At 38.3% G+C, this 16,389-nt stretch overlaps 1 protein-coding gene across 2 annotated transcripts in view; it reads right to left on the reverse strand.

Annotated features, from left to right (window-relative positions):
* Positions 1–14,948: 14,948 nt before the first annotated feature.
* The window catches only part of SPAG6 (sperm associated antigen 6), a 50,907-nt gene continuing 49,466 nt past the window's right edge, over positions 14,949–16,389 (reverse strand). For both annotated transcript variants that reach the window (XM_083378054.1, XM_083378053.1), the window contains one exon: positions 14,949–15,639. In XM_083378054.1, coding sequence (XP_083234180.1) covers positions 15,573–15,639 — 67 coding nt within the window. In that variant the 3' untranslated portion in view covers positions 14,949–15,572. The remainder of the gene's footprint in view (positions 15,640–16,389) is intronic.

The raw sequence follows: 16,389 nt of genomic DNA on the forward strand, positions 1-16,389 counted from the left end.
ATGGAGCTCGCCTTCCAGAAGCTGTTGCGGCCGCAGTGGCAAACCGGAAGTCAACAACCTGACTTAAGAGGAGAGAGAGAGGATTTGAAATTTGATGAAAAATAAAAGTTGTCTTCAGTCCTCTATCCTTGATAAGCACCAAAAGATATTTGTGCCCATTATTCAGTCTATATAAGACACTTCCCTGAGGATAAACTATCGGGGAGGGGATGAGCACATTGGGTGGAGGAGGTATGTGATCATAAAGGAGAGAACAGCTGGTGAGCTATAATGAGGAAAGGAAGTCAGTGATTTCATTAAAACTACTCCATTGACTATTGAAGAATTGCATGTGATTGACCTCAAGGCTAGAAATCAACATTTTGGGTGAACTCCACCCATGATCCTAGAGGTATCTAATTACATTTTGTTTCTCCATTCCCTTCCAGCCAAGGGAAGAGAGCTGAGACAATAAATCACTCTTTCCTACTGGGTATCCTCCATGTTATAGCTCCCATTATTATTGTGGACTGTGGGATAGTGGGAACTACAGTCTAGCAGATCTCAAGGACATGAGATTGGTGAAGTATTGAGCTGAACCTTTTTAATATGCCTAGAAGAGTGACTGAATCCGGTAGAGATTCAAACTTGGAAACTAAGATAGTTCTAAGTCATGATTGTCATTTATGAAACATTAGAAACTGTGGGGGAGTTGTGAATAAAGCTGTAAATGGTTAGTCAACCAATACCCACACCCACATATTGTGTGTTGTTTCCTGATCTCTCCACAGCTCCTTCCCCTCTTTCTGCAAGCACAAATGACCAAAGGAAAGAGGCTTACATTTCACTGATTCTTTTAAGAGGGTTCTGCAGTTTGAAATGTAATCTGTCGGCAGACTTGTCTGCTTTGAAAAGTGAGAGCAGGGAGAGTGGGACAGTGGAGATATTTATAATTTTCCCAGTGTATCCTAAATGGACATACAGATCAGAAGCACATGTTCAGTTCTTTGTTTACAGAAAACATAAAGTGATCTGGTAGCTCAAAAGAAGTGGTTACAAAAATTCCACATGTTAATATTTCCAGCAGCAAGACACTCTATCAGAAGCATGGAGGGTTGTTTTTTTTACAGGGAAATTGTTGTTTAGTTTTGTTTTTATTGTTACAAGGCAGCTGAGTAGTCATGATTCCTCCTACTGGACCCACTTTGTAAAGTACATGTGATGATAGGGTTAAAATATGCTCTAAGCCCTGCCAGCAAAGGGACAGATAGCAAATGTCACACAAAGTGACACAAGTCTACTTAACTCACAAGAAAAATACCCACTCAAGTGTTTATGGTTTAGGGTGTGATGAGACCCAACTAGATTATGGAACAAATAGTAAGGGAACAGGTCACCTTCTCGATCACAACTCCCAAAAAAACAAATCAAACAATGAGGTAGGCAGTGATGAGAAAAAAGAAAAACTCAAACAACAATCAGGAGATGCAGGAAACATACCCATGGACAGGCATAAAAGTCTTAAATGCTTATATACAAATGCTCAGAGCTTGGGGAACAAACAGTACGGACTAGAAGCAATAGTACACAAGGGAGGATATGACATAGTTGGCATAACAGAAACCTGGTGGGACGAAACCCATGAATGGAATGGACTGATGGATGGATACAAATTGTTCAAAAGAAACAGGTCCACAAAAAGAGGAGGGGGAGTTGCATTATATGTAAGAGAACACTACATATCTGCAGAAATGCACGAGATCAAAGATAAAATCTCTCCAGAATGTATATGGATCAATATAAAAGAGAAAAAAGTGACATTGCCATAGGTGTATATTACAGGCTACCCAACCAATCAGAAGAAATAGATGAACTCTTTGCCAACCAGTTAACAAACATATGTAGGAAGCATATCAAAGTAGTAATCGGAAACTTCAACTATCCAGATATTAACTGGGAGGCAAACTCTGCAGTGAGCAGGAGATCAAACAGATTCCTAACCAACTTAGCCAACAATTTGTCAAACGGTGGAGGAGGGAACTAGATGTAAAGTTATACTGTCCTTACAAATAGAGAAGTAATAGAGGGAATTGAAGTTGCCAGAACCTTGAGTGAAAGTGACCATGTCATACTAGAATTTAATATAATGCAAACGCTAGCAATAGAAAACAATCCAACCAGTGTCTTAAACTTCAAAAAGGTGACTTTAACAAACTCAGAGAGAATCTAGGAAAATCCTAAAGGGGAAAACAACCTAAGAAGCGTGGGAAACCCTGAAAACTGAGATCATAAAAGTCCAGACCAGCACAATACCATTGAGAAAGAAAAACAAGAAATTCAAGAAGAAACCAGAATGGCCGCACAAAGATCTCTCTGACAAACTGAAAGACAAAAAGGGTGAATACAAAAAATGGAAAGAGGGGCACATAACTAAGGCCGATTATCAGCAGACAGTCAAAACATGCAAAGTTGAAGTCAGAAAAGCAAAGGCTCAGAATGCACAAAGACCTGCAACAGAAATCAAGGATAATAAAAAAGTTTCTTCCAACATATTAACAACAAGGAAAAAGTCAAGGAAACTGTAGGCCCACTAAAGAGAGAAGATGGCAAAAAAATAACAGGCAACAGGGAGAAAGCAGAGCTGCTTAACTCATACTTTGCATCAGTCTTCACACAAAAAGAAACTATAGCCCAACATACCCAAAAAAAACCACTGCAAAGACATACTAGAAACAAAAATTAAAATAAGCATGAAAATGGTAAGAGAACACTTATCCAACTTTAACAAACTAGTAGACCAGCAAAATGCTGTGGACGTAGTATACCTAGATTTCAGTAAGGCATCTGATAAAGTAGACCACAACCTACTCCTTGGTAAACTAGAAAAAGGTGGAATAGACAACATCACCACCAGATGGATCTGTAGCTGGCTGACAAACCGTATTCAACGAGTAGTCCTCAATGGCACTACATCCACATGGAGAGAAGTAAGCAGTGGGGTACCACAAGGTTCCGTCTTAGGCCCAATACTCTTCAACAGCTTCATAAATGACATAGATGAGGGCATTGAAGGGGAACTCTTCAAAGTTGCAGATGACACCAAACTGACCCCAGAAGACAAACTCAGGATCCAAAAAGATCTAGACAAACTTGAACAATGGGCCCTATCCAACAAAATGTGTTTCAGTGTGGAGAAAAGCAAAGTTTTACATTTAAGCAGGAAAAATCAAAGGTACAAGTACAGATTGGGCGAGACCTGGTTTAAAAACAGTAACTGTGAGAGGGACTTTGGAGTCCTGGTGGACGATCACTTGACTATGAGCCAGCAGTTTGCAGCTGCAACCAAAAAAGCTAATACAATCCTGGGTTGTATAAACAGAGGCATAGAATCAAGATCATGTGAAGTATTAATACCGCTTTATAAAACCCTAGTAAGACCACACTTGGAATACTGCAGCCACTTCTGGTCACCATATCACAAAAAAGATGTTGAGAGTAGAAAAAATTCAGAGAAGAGCAACTAAGATGATCAAAGGCCTGGAGATTGAAACATATGAAGAATGGCTGTGGGACTTGGGTTTGGCTAGTCTAAAGAAAAGAAGAAATAGGGGAGACATGATAGCAGTATTCTACTATCTGAGGGGCTGCCATAAGGAAGAGGGGGTCACTTTGTTCACCAGAGCACCAGAAGGAAGGACAAGAAACAATGGTTGGAAACTGATGAAAGAGAGAAGTAACCTGGAATTAAGGAGAAACTAGACAGTGAGGACAATCAACTTGCGGAACAGCTTGCCTCCAGAAATTGTGGGTGCTCCATCACTGGAGATTATTAAGAAGAGTCTAGACAATCACCTGTCTGACATGGTATAGGTTCTTTTGCTTGAGCAGGGGCTGGACTAGAAGACCTCCAAGGTCCCTTCCAGCTCTGTTCTATTCTATTCATCCTGCACTACCTTCCTTCCTTCCCTACCTTTCTGGCTTTGCAGACCGGTTGCCGGGGGGGGGGGAAGAGGGGATGGTTCCGCACAAGTGGCTGGCAAGTGCACGTGTGCAGCTCCATTTGTGCAAACAGTGCATGCATGTCTGTCGCTCACGCATATGGAGCATGCATGCACGTGCGCACGCATCCATTTCCATGGCACGGTTGCAAACAGCTCACGGTCCACTAGTGGGCTGCAGCCCAGAGATTGGGGATTTCTGTTTTAGATTTCATAATTATGTTCTTAATAATTCTACTTCTTGCTTTAATTAAGGTTATTTTTTATTGTGTTTTCGTAAACTACCAAGAAAGGTTAAGGAAAGGAGCAAGATATACTTTTTATATATGAAATAAATACATGAAATAATAACTTTAGGTACTTTCATTTAAATATGCAGTTCTTGTTTTCTTCAAGCTCCTTTTGCTGCTGATTCTAGAGGAATCCTAGGCTTGTGCATTCAGCAATAATTACAGCTAAGCTAAATGGGACTGAGTTTCAGATATGAATATGGAAGATGTATCTGCTTCCTCTCTTTTCCTTACCGTGAAATGGAGCCAGTCCATTACATTGCCCCAAGTGCACATATTTTGCTCCTTTATGGCACTGAAAGCCTTTTTTTCTGCCAAACCTTACAGAGGACATCCCAATTTATCAGATTTGCACATTCATATTTGTTGAATGCCCTACAAAAGTGGATTCCTATTGTTTTCTCAATTTTTTAGTCTTTAGTTCTGGTTTTGATGGAGGTCTACTAGCCAGGTTCAAACTTGCTTCAGTTTTTCAAGCTCAGCCAAGATGAATTAAGCCATCTGCTATATTTCATACTGAATTATTGTTTGCCACTTGGAAGAAGTTTACACAACCAGCTGTGACTTTTCTGAATTGTGAGTAATGGTAGGCATGAACACAGGCTTAGTGGATGGTTTGGTATATTAAATACCAACTAATTCTAAATGGTTTCATTTGTTCTAGATTATTAATCATAGCCTTTTGTCCATCCTGCACATTTCCCCAACAAGATTGAAACAGTAGGCTGCATTGCTATTTTATTATCTAGGGCAGCCTTCTTCAGCTTGAAGACCTCCAGTTATGTTAGACTACAAATCTGATCATTCCTACTGCCTGAGGGCAGCAGTTTCTAGTGCACTGCCTAACATGATACATACAATTCTCTGAAATCAGAAGAGTTTGCTTTTCACACTGCAGCGATTTCTCATCTTGCAAAACCTATTGAGATTTAATAAACCATCTCTGATCAGCAGAAATCTAAGCTTATCTTCTAATTACAAATGCAAATTTAGTTGCAAACACAGCTGCAGCCATTTCATTATTAGCCTGACAGACATTCCACACACACAAAAAATAGTAGTAGTCAGTCTTAGCTTGATTCTGCTCCAACTTTACCTTTCTGTATATCAGTGTTTCTCAAACTTGGCAACTTTAAGATGAATGGACTTCAAGTTCCAGAATTCCCCAACCAGCTGCTTGGGCATTCTGGGAGTTGAAAGTCTTAAGTCTTCATCTTAAAGTTGCCAAGTTTGAGAAATACTGTGGTATATTGAACTTTTATTATAATAAACTTAAAAGGGCTCCAAAAAGGCAAAATGATAACCATGACTGCATGATGAAAGTCTCACCCGATTCAAACAAGATATGTGAAACCGGGACAAATCTTCAATTGGGTCTTTGGAGCCAACATCTTGCCTTTTTTCCCCACTTGTTTTCGTTCTCTCTCTCTCTCTCTCTCTCTTTCTCCCACTCTCTCTCTCCCACTCTCTCTCTCACACACACACTCTATTACTATTGTGTCAGTTACAATGGCACCTTAGGAGACATTGCCATTATTTCTTCTGGAAGAGATGGAGATGGGGGAGGGTGGTGGTGACATGGGGGGAGTAGTGTTTGTGTTGCAAACAAATGCCTCCCCACCCATGTAATAATTAGCTCTTCAAAGAAGTCCCAGGAGCTCCATCTTCAGGTCCAATCTCTGAAGCAACAGCTCTTGCCTAACAGAATGGAAAGCTCTTTTGTGCCTGTCTTTTCAGCTAGCTGAAAAATAAACAAACGGGAAATATCAAAGAGGGAGCCATCCGGAAAGGGATGCATGCCAAGAGACCAGCATTTGGAAAAGAATACGTTGAGGAAATGCCAGCTATTAAATACAGAAGTAAATGTGCTTTCCAAGCTTTTAATATCTTTGTATAGCTCCAAGATGGCTAGGAAGAAACTGAAGTCCAAAAATGTAAGATACTTACAATGTAGAGACACAATTCTCTTTTCGATGATGTTTTCTTAATCCCTTTGCAGAAAATAATCAAACTTTTCATTAGTGAGGGCATTGCTGTCACTTTTTATGCTCTATCACTGTTCTAACCAAATCTTTCTGCCTGTCAATGGCACCACGACTCTCCCTTTTCTTTTTGACAACCAATCATATCTTTATTTACCGCTTGCACCTGTTTCCAGGAGCTAAGGAATCAACAGAAATTTATAGTACCTGGTTGCTTCCTATTGGCCTTCAGACAGTTTTTACTGTTTCCATTGGTCTCATTCATTTTAGCATCTTCCACTACATCACCACATTATTCTTTCCAATGCTTTCCTGGAATTCTTGCAGGCTTGCAGCAATTATGGAGCATGGATATCTACAGGGGAGGGGCAAATGATGCTATGTGCATCACACCCTTATTGTAAATGTCACAAATTACTGTTTATGTCATTTGCACAATGTCATGGTACACAGCGTGGCTTATGCATTTAGCATTTAGAATGGGGAGCTAAGTCATGTTCAGGAAGTGAAGGGAAGGCATAAAGAAAAAAAAAGACTGACATACAGTACTAGCAAATGGAATCTGAGATAAAGTTAAGGAATCTCTTAAAAACTTCTGTGATGGGATTTATTTTGGCCAAAATATTCAACAGCAGCACTAGCATCCGGAACTGGGTCCCATATAGAATCTTATTTCTGTCAGCTCCTGGCGCCTCCACCTCTTGGAGCTTAAAGCACTATTTCACTTTGTCTTACTGGCTCCTTCTGGCCAATACTATGGTTTGGACCCATAGACAGAGGGAGGACAAAGGAAGTAGTAATGTTGACAGTGGCAGAGAGGGAAATTCACAGAGTGGGCAGGAGCAAAAATGTTCTTGTTCAAGAATGTAGCATCCACTGCAGCTGCTCTGGTTGAGTGGAATTCCCAAAAGACCAAAGCAGCCACATTGCCTTAAAATGGTGTACTATTTCAACTTAAGAGATTTGTCCTTTTTTAGAATTAGTGTGCCCAAATGATATGGAGCAGCCAATGATAAGTTTTCCTCAGTCTTTCCTGAAAATCCAGTCAGCTAATATATAAATTGCTGCTGTCAAGAAAGCAGTGCTTTACTAAATAAACACTGGGGTTTTTTTAAGCACTCAGGCAGTTTAACCATTGCAGAACTGAATCGTTTTCTCAAAGTTGTATGCTTGCAGTTACGTTGGAAGAAAGTATCTTTCTCCATTGAACAATATCAGTTGTACTCAAATCAATTTTTGTTGACAGTTTGTAAGATAAAAGCATATTTATATCATCTGTGTGCATTTATGCAATTAGAAATATATTTTGTAAAGAATGAATGCTGTTATTTTGAAGGCAAGCATTTTATTTTATTTTTTTAAAAAACCCTTAAAAAGCTACCTATATTGTTTATCTAATAAGATTTTTCCCCTCTAAATAATCTGTGAATTGGTTGTGTATAATGGGCTAGAAGGAGGCAATGAAGAGAAAAGATTGATGAATATAATGTAAAAAATGAATGCAGATCTCATCACCTAAAAACAAAAAGCTCTGATGATCAGCCACTATTTTGAGGGGTATCTTGCCTGCTAAATAAGCTACCCTTCCGTTTCTCTTACTTTCTTTTGACACTTTCAGTTTGAAAGAAAAGAGGTATGCTGATGTACTTGACAATAATGTAAGGAGTTCATATTTGTTGGTTGCGTTCTTAGAAAAAAAAGCTACTAAAGTTCACCTTCCCATCAGTGGGTGACTAACTGCTCTCCAAATGTCACTCAATTTCATAGTGAAAGATTCTGGGCATCATAGTTCAATACTGGAGGATCAGAAGTACCCCATTGTTAACATGAGACTTAAGCTGCTTATGATCCAAATATAATGGTGGGTATTTAAAAAACAAACCTAAAACAGGTTATAAGAATCCTCACATTTATTGTTTAATAGCTTTATGACCAATGAATTTTTTTATCCTTTTTTCCAACTAAATATTATTTATATGTGTGTGTGTGTGTGCGTGTATGTGTTTCAAAGCCAAATTCACTGGCCAGACAATATAATATAGTGTTTTATATATGTATATGTGTAGATATAGTAATAGAAATATGTAGGTCTTTTTATGTCAGTCTTGGCATTTTGCCATTTTCTTGGCAAGATTTCAGAAGAGATATGTAACTGGTACAAGATCACCAAGCTGCCTTTAGGCCTAGGGATTAACTATGGTAGAATTCAGTCTCAATTTCTAGGCAGATGCCTTCATCAGTACACCAAACTGGCTCGCTCTCTATGCATTATATTATGCTGTCGGGCCAATGAATTTAATTTTGAAAATCAAGTGAGCTAATTGGAAGTATGCAGTGTTATTTTTGTTGCAGGTCAAGGCTCCCTCAATATTATTTAAGGACCTAATTCACAAGATAGCTCTTTCTCTCCAAGACTTTCACATCCACTGGAGAATAACCAACTTATATATTTGATCTCTCACATTCTTCATTATTTTGTAACTAGTCTGAATCATTTCTGTACTATGGTACAGTAGGTTGTTCTCTTGCATGTTCCTGAATCCTATTTTTTTAAAAAACTAAGCAAATCTGTGTGTGTTTGTGTGCATATGCACAGGGTTATAATCTCAAGTCAGCAAATTTTGGAGGACACCTGTAAGGTGTCACCACAGAAAGCAAACTGAAGTATCCCCTTTAGCAGATGTTGTGGTATAAAAAATTAACAGATTGTCTGGTTGGTTTTCATTTAAGAGAACAAGTTGATATCTTATTCATCTCTGAAAGCAGCAAAAAAGCTCTGTTCTTGTATGTGCATGTGGGCCAAGTAAGAGCAATCAAAACTGGCAATAAACATCCCTGACTCAATTACATTGCTATGCTCATTTCTATTTTGAAAATGAATGCTGCAAAATGCCTTCTGTTTGTTGCATATCCTAGTTTTGAGAAGTCATTCCTGGCAATTATTCAAGTTCTTAACAAGTGGGGATGCTGTGAAGTTGATTCTCCTAATCTGAGGACAGACACAGTGGTGAAAAATGAGAGGTGTATCTCTATGTATAGAGATCTTTACTTCAGTGACACAAATCATTGAAAAACTCCATGCACACTCTTAACAATACAAAATCAATGCATGATTATTTAATAGGTTTTAAGAATTAACTGGGCTCAACAAAGCCAGCATGTGCTTTAAATATATAATTAGCTGGAATACAGTTGGCACATAACATTAATAAGAATCATAGAATATTTGATTTTAAGGGATTGAAGAGTTATAGCATAATTTAGAAAGATCACTAAATTACAAATTTCAACGAACTGAGGATGTTACCTCCACTAGTGACTTCTTCACAAATAGGAACTGAGCCTTTTCTCATAGAAACTACTACTGTAGATCTATCACCTTAAGAGAGGAACAAACTTAACTTCTTCTCACAGGCAGCTATTACTACACAGAATCTTAAGCTATTATAAGAGAGGTCTATGATTTGATGCAGCTGAACTCTTTCATGCAGAAGAAGAAAAAATGCCAAATCTTTTCAAACAGACTGTTCTATGACTAACATTCTGTTACTAAATACTGTTCTTCTTGTTGTTAGTTGCGAAGTCATGTCTGACCCATTGCGACCTCATGGACAATGTTCCTCCAGGCCTTCTCTACCATCTTCTGGAGTCCATTTAAGCTCACGCCTACTGCTTCAGTGACTCCATCCAGTCACCTCGTTCTCTGTCGTCCCCTTCTTCTCTTGCCCTCAACCTTTCCCAGCATTAGGCTCTTCTCCAGTGAGTCCTTCCTTCTCATTAGGTGGCCAAAGTATTTAAGTTTCAACTTCATGATCTGGTCTTCTAAAGAGCAGTCAGGGTTGATCTCCTCTAGGACTGACCGGTTTGATCACCTTGCAGTCCAAGGGACTCGCAGGAGTCTTCTCCAGCACCATAGTTCAAAGGCTTCAATTCTTTGGCGCTCAGCCTTTCTTATGGTCCAACTTTCACAGCCATACATTGCAACTGGGAAGACCATAGCCTTGACTATATGCTCTTTTGTTGACAGGGAGATGTCTCTGCTTTTTAGTGTGCTGTCTAGATTTGCCATGGCTTTCCTCCCCAGGAGCAAGCATCTTTTAATTTCTTGGCTGCAGTCCCCATTTGCGATGATCTTGGAGCCCAGGAAAATAAAATCTGTCACTGCCTCCATTTCTTCCCCATCTATTTGCCAGGAATTGAGACGGCCAGATGCCATGATCTTGGTTTTCTTAATGTTAGTTTCAACCCAACTTTTGCACTTTCCTTCTTCACTCACAATAAGAGGCTCTTTAGTTACTGTTCACTTTCTGCCATTAGAGTGGTATCATCTGCATATCTTAGGTTGTTGATATTTCTCCTGCCAATCTTAATTCCATCTTTTGATTCATCTAGCTCTGCCTTTCTCATGATGTGCTCTGCATATAAGTTAAACAGGCAGGGTGACAGTATACAGCCTTGCCGGACTCCTTTCCCAATTTTGAACCAATCAGTGGTTCCATGTCCATTTTCACTGTTGCTTCTTGACCCGCATATAGGTTTCTCAAGAGACAAATAAGATGGTCTGGTACTCCCATCTCTTTAAGAACTTGCTACAGTTTGTTGTGATCCACACAATCAAAGGCTTTAGCATAGTCAATGAAGCAGAAGTAGATGTTTTTCTGGAACTCCCTAGCTTTCTCCATGATCCAACATATGTTGGCAATTTGATCTCTAGTTCCTCTGCCTCTTCAAAATCCTGCCTGTACTTCTGGCAGTTCTCGATCCACATACTGCTGGAGTCTAGCTTGTAGGATTTTAAGCATAACTTTACTAGTATGTGAAATGAGTTGCAATGGTGCAATAGTTTGAACATTCTTTGGCACTGCCTTTCTTTGGAATTGGAATGTAAACTGATCTTTTCCAATCTTGTGACCACTGTTGAGTTTTCCAAATGTGCTGGCAAATTGAGTGTAGCACTTTTACTGAATTGTCTTTTAAGATTTTGAATAGCTCAGCTGGAATACTGTGTCCTCCACTAGCTTTGTTGTTGCTCAGCTTTCCTAAGGCCCATTTCACTTCACATTCTAGGATGTCTGGCTCAAGGTCAGTGACCACCTCATTGTGATTATCAGGGACGTTAAGCTCGTTCTTGTATAGTTCTTCTGTGTAATTTTGCCACCTCTTCTTAATCTCTTCTGCCTCTGTTAGGTCTCTTCTATTTTGGTCCTTTATCATGCCCATTTTTGCATGAAATGTTCCCTTCATCTCTCCAATTTTCTTGAAGAGATCTCTAGTCTTCCCTATTCTATTGTTTTCTTCTATTTCTTTGCACTATTCATTTAAGAAGGCATTCTTATCTCTTCTAGCTATTCTCTGGAATTCTGCATTCAATTGGGTGTATCTTTCTTTTTCTCCCTTGCCTTTCACTTCCATCCTCAGCAATTTGCAAAGCTTCCTCAGACAGCCATTTTGCTTTCTTGCATTTCTTTTTCTTTGGGATGGTTTTAGTTGCTACTTCTTGTATGATGTTGCGAGCCTCCGTCCATAGTTCTTCAGGCATTCTGTCTATCAGATCTAATTCCTTAAATCTATTTGTCACCTCTACTGTATATTCATCAGGGATATGATTTAATTCATACCTGAGTGGCCTAGTGCTTTTCCCTACTTTCTTCAGTTTAAGCCTAAATTTTGCAACAAGAAGCTCATGGTCTGAGCCACAGTTAGCTCCTGGTCTTGCTTTTACTGACTGTATAAAGCTTCTCCATCTTTGGCTGCAGAGCACATAGTCAATCTGATTTCTGTGTTGACCGTCTGGTGATGTCCATGTGTAGAGCCGTCTCTTGGGTTGTTGGAAAAGAGTGTTTGCTATGACCATTGTATTCTCTTGACAAAATTCTATCAGCCTGTGCCCTGCTTCATTTTGTACTCCAAGGCCAAACTTGCCTGTTATTCCAGTTATCTTTTGGCTTCCTGCTTTAGCATTCCAATCCCCCATGATGATAAGGACATCATTTTTTGGTGTTAGTTCTATAAGGTGCTGTAGGGCTTCATAGAACCGGTCAATTTCATCCTCTTCAGCCCCGGTGGTTGGGGCATAGACTTGGACTACTGTGGTATTGAATGGTTTGCCTTGGATTCGAACTGAGATCATTCTGTCATTTTGGGGATTGTATCCCGGTATTGCTTTTCCTACTCTTTTATTGACTATGAAGGCTACTCCATTTCTTCTGAGGGATTCTTGCCCGCAGTAGTATACCTGATAGTCATCTGAATTAAATTCACCCATTCCTGTCCATTTTAGTTCGCTGATTCCTAGGATGTCAATGTTCAGTCTTGTCATCTCTTATTTGACCACGTCCAGCTTTTCTTGATTCATGGATCTTACATTCCAGGTTCCTGTGGAGAAAAAAATCTTTACAGCATCAGACTTTCCTTTCACCACCAGATACATCCACAGCTGAGCATCCTTTCAGCTTTGGCCCAGTCGCTTCATTCTTTCTGGTGCTACTAGTATTAGCCCTCTGCTCTTCCCCAGTAGCATATTGGACGCCTTCCAACCTGAGGGGCTCATCTTCCAGCGTCATATCTTTTTTCCTTTTGGTACTGTCCATGGGGTTTTCATGGCAAAGATACTGGAGTGGGTTGCCATTTCCTTCTCCAGTGGATCACGTTTTGTCAGAACTCTCTGCTATGACCTTTCCGTCTTGGGTGGCCCTGCACGGCATAGCTCATAGCTTCATTGAATTACGCAAGCCCCTTTGCCACAACAAGGCAGTAATCCATGAAGGGGAAATACTGTTCTAGGAGCTAAAAAAAGGTAAAAATGCTTAAATAAGATCTTCACTATATAATCATTTTGCTATATTCTGCATTTCATTACTTTAACAAACTCATTTTGTAAATCAATAGTTGGAGAGCAGAAATATATACAATATAGTATCTTTATGCTACACTATATTTTTAGACTTGCGTATTGACCAAAGTAACTTTGTTAGCAAAAGATGCCAGTTCAGACTATGTTTAGGCCAGGATATCACTAGGTAAGAGGAGTAATCAAGAAAACTGGGTGCATCCTTTTTTCTCAAGGATGTGTTTTGCTCCTTTCATGAATCCCCTAATTTGTTCCTTTCCTAAGCATACACAAATATTGCACAATACTAATAGCCTAATTGGCATTCACAGTAACCCAAATTATAGGGCTGACTGCAGCAAGTGCTTCATTTTGCCAAGACCAATATTATTTCTGTATCATTTAAAATAAATATATGAAACCATTTTTATTCAATACAGTGAATTTTGGCAATATTCATGATTAGGCTTTCTTGCTTTATAAAAAATAAAGCTGAGAATGCAAACTTACTAAAAATTGCACAAGAAAATACTAACATTTTATCCAATAAAATAAAAAATAAATCCTACATAAATTCTATAGTAATATGATGATGATGCTGGAGTGCACCAGACTAATATTTGGGGTTCATTTTTTTTTCAGGATCTGATGACTCATGATTTGATGGCTTTAAATAGAAGGTGATATAAAATAAATACACTTACTACTTTGTCAAAAAATAATGGCAAAATATCATACTGTGAAAAAGGAAAGGAAATTTGTCTGGAGGTTGAGGCTATACCTACCTTACCCTTCCAAGAGTTAATAGCATAATTCTTAGATGTTTTGATAACATTTCTGTAAAGGAGAAGTGCACAGCAGTCTGCGCTCTGATTGTGTTATTTTTTTACAGGTATGTTGAAGAACTACTGGGAAAATAAATTGATGTCAAATAGCCACACACCTCAAAAGCAATAAGCAACCTAATCAAATCTTAGAGCAGTTTCATGATGCTTATTAGTAGTCACTACAACTCATTCATGAAGGTAGCTTTTTGCAAGCCAAAGTATACAGTAAGGTGGTGTCCCATGGAGAGAGATAGTGAGTAAATTGATAGTAAGGCCACAACATTTCTTTTTTAGATGTTTCTTATGGCTTTTCTTTTTGGTTCCTAGGATAATATTATTTCCTTCCTATTCCTCCTTTTCCCTTCCTATCTTCCCAATTATCAGGGATTTATTAACATATCAAGATTTTATAAGGTGGAATGTAATTGTCAGAAGGAAACAGAAAAGTTGAGATTACGATTGACAGTGAAAATTAAACTCCCCCTTCACACAGGATACTTAAAATATGAGGTCATGATAAATCCCTTAAACAGGCATTCTTTTGGGCTGATCCAAATTCACATGGCTTTTGGTCATTAGAATCTCCCTGAAGCACTGTATTTTCTCAGAAGTAACAGAATATATTGCTATTTGGGATGTTCTTCATAGCTTGAGGTTGTATATATAAGTAAAGAAGCCAACTGACATTCAGCTTGAGAAACCTAAGGTGCATTCATTCTGCAATATTATTTCTATGCAGCCCCTGGAGAGCTCTGTTTCTTAAATACTGAACCTTTTAACCTTTATATATCATTGAAACTTAGGCCTGAGACAAAGACAAAAGGAAAACAATGTTGGCTTCACAAAACATATTATTTGCATTTGGCAGTGGATATTGAGTTTTATTTCGCTGTTATCTGATGTTACGTTGCTTAATGGAGAGGTTGTTGGAGTGTGTTTAAAAAAGGAAATATCATGCCTTATAAATGCTGAGAAAAGGTGTGTATTCATACATTTTTAAGCGAGATTCAGTCCATACTTTTCTTTTTTCCACTTTACTTCACAACTGCTTTTCAACCCTTACAAAACCTTTCCTAAATATCAGTTCTCTTAAAAGCTACTCTTAAAAGTGAAAAATGAAACAGTACAACAAAAGCTTGGTTCTTAAAAGGTCAAACATTCATTGGTTTACTGCAAGTACTAGGAGAGAAACAATAGTGGAGAGATAATCAAGAAAGTGGAAGTACAAGAATAATAGGAAATTTCTGCTTGGACTGAACCACAAGCCCCAGCAAAAAGAACAGCAATCATACAACTCTGGTGCTTACTGGATAATGTTGTAATTTTCCCTCAAAGAAGAATTTGATGGTACAATCTATTTAGCAAATCTCAGGTGCATCCAGGAAAAGTCCTGGCCTCCCCGTACTTGGACTTGCAAAGCTACTGAGAAACACAGTTCTTTTAAAATAGGCATATGACAGTCTTTGTTCTTAGCATGAGTTCCAGAAGTCAACTGTGGATCAAAGGTGGAAAGGGTATGTCTTCCTGTTGTCATAATTGATTGGTAACATAACAGAAGGTTAAATATTTCCCACTCCAGTCTTGGCCAAACTATATTTGCTTGCCGTTCAAAACAAAGATAAGAAAAAGAGGGTTTTCTTCCTCTCTTTCTTATAGAGATGAAGAATTTATAGAACTGGGTGATAATTTTCTACCCTTTCCAGAAGTGCTTCAGAATATCCAGGGGAGTAATATCTGAAAGAGAAATAAGTGTTATTTTATTTAAAAAATTATCATGTTAAACACTAAAGCTACAACTCATCATAGCATTAGGCATACTTATAATCAGTAGAATTGTGTATAATTCAGACTGCACTGATGAAATAAAAATTAAGCTAGAAGACTAGAATGCTTGTTTCATAAGAATGATTTTCCTCCAAACCCACAGGAGAAAAAATTTGCATGCTCAGGCATATTTGGTATCAGATTAGAAGTAAAACAAATATCAAAATATTTGTTCAATGTCAGCACATTTTGTGTAATAGGCCTTTAACAGCAGTACTCTGGAAGAAGAATCACAGGAAAGGAGCTTTGCACTCTTAGCATCTAACTGTATATTAAACTGGACACTATCTGAATTCTATATCTACCCAATTTAGTTTTTCCTGTTATAATTTAACAAGAAAAATAAGAATTTAATTTAGGAAACTCAAATAGGTGTGACTTATAGCCTACAGTATATGATTCTTAACAACCTCACTCATTTTTAAGATGTACTTTGTCATTTAATTAGAAATACACATCCAGGAGGAAATCTTTGACCCTTGCTGTAAAGCTCAATTTCTATATGTTCAGTGGGAAAATATTCCTTACTTTATTATAAGATTGCAAAACAAAACACTAGTGTCCAAAGATTTCTCCACAGAAAATTTCTTTAATGCTGCCTGAACTCTTTCAAAATTTTATTTGAATAATTAATTGCTGTCTACCTATAACTTCTTGGAT

This window comes from Vipera ursinii (genome assembly GCF_947247035.1).
Source record: "Vipera ursinii genome assembly, chromosome: Z".
Taxonomy (NCBI): Eukaryota; Metazoa; Chordata; class Lepidosauria; order Squamata; family Viperidae; genus Vipera; species Vipera ursinii.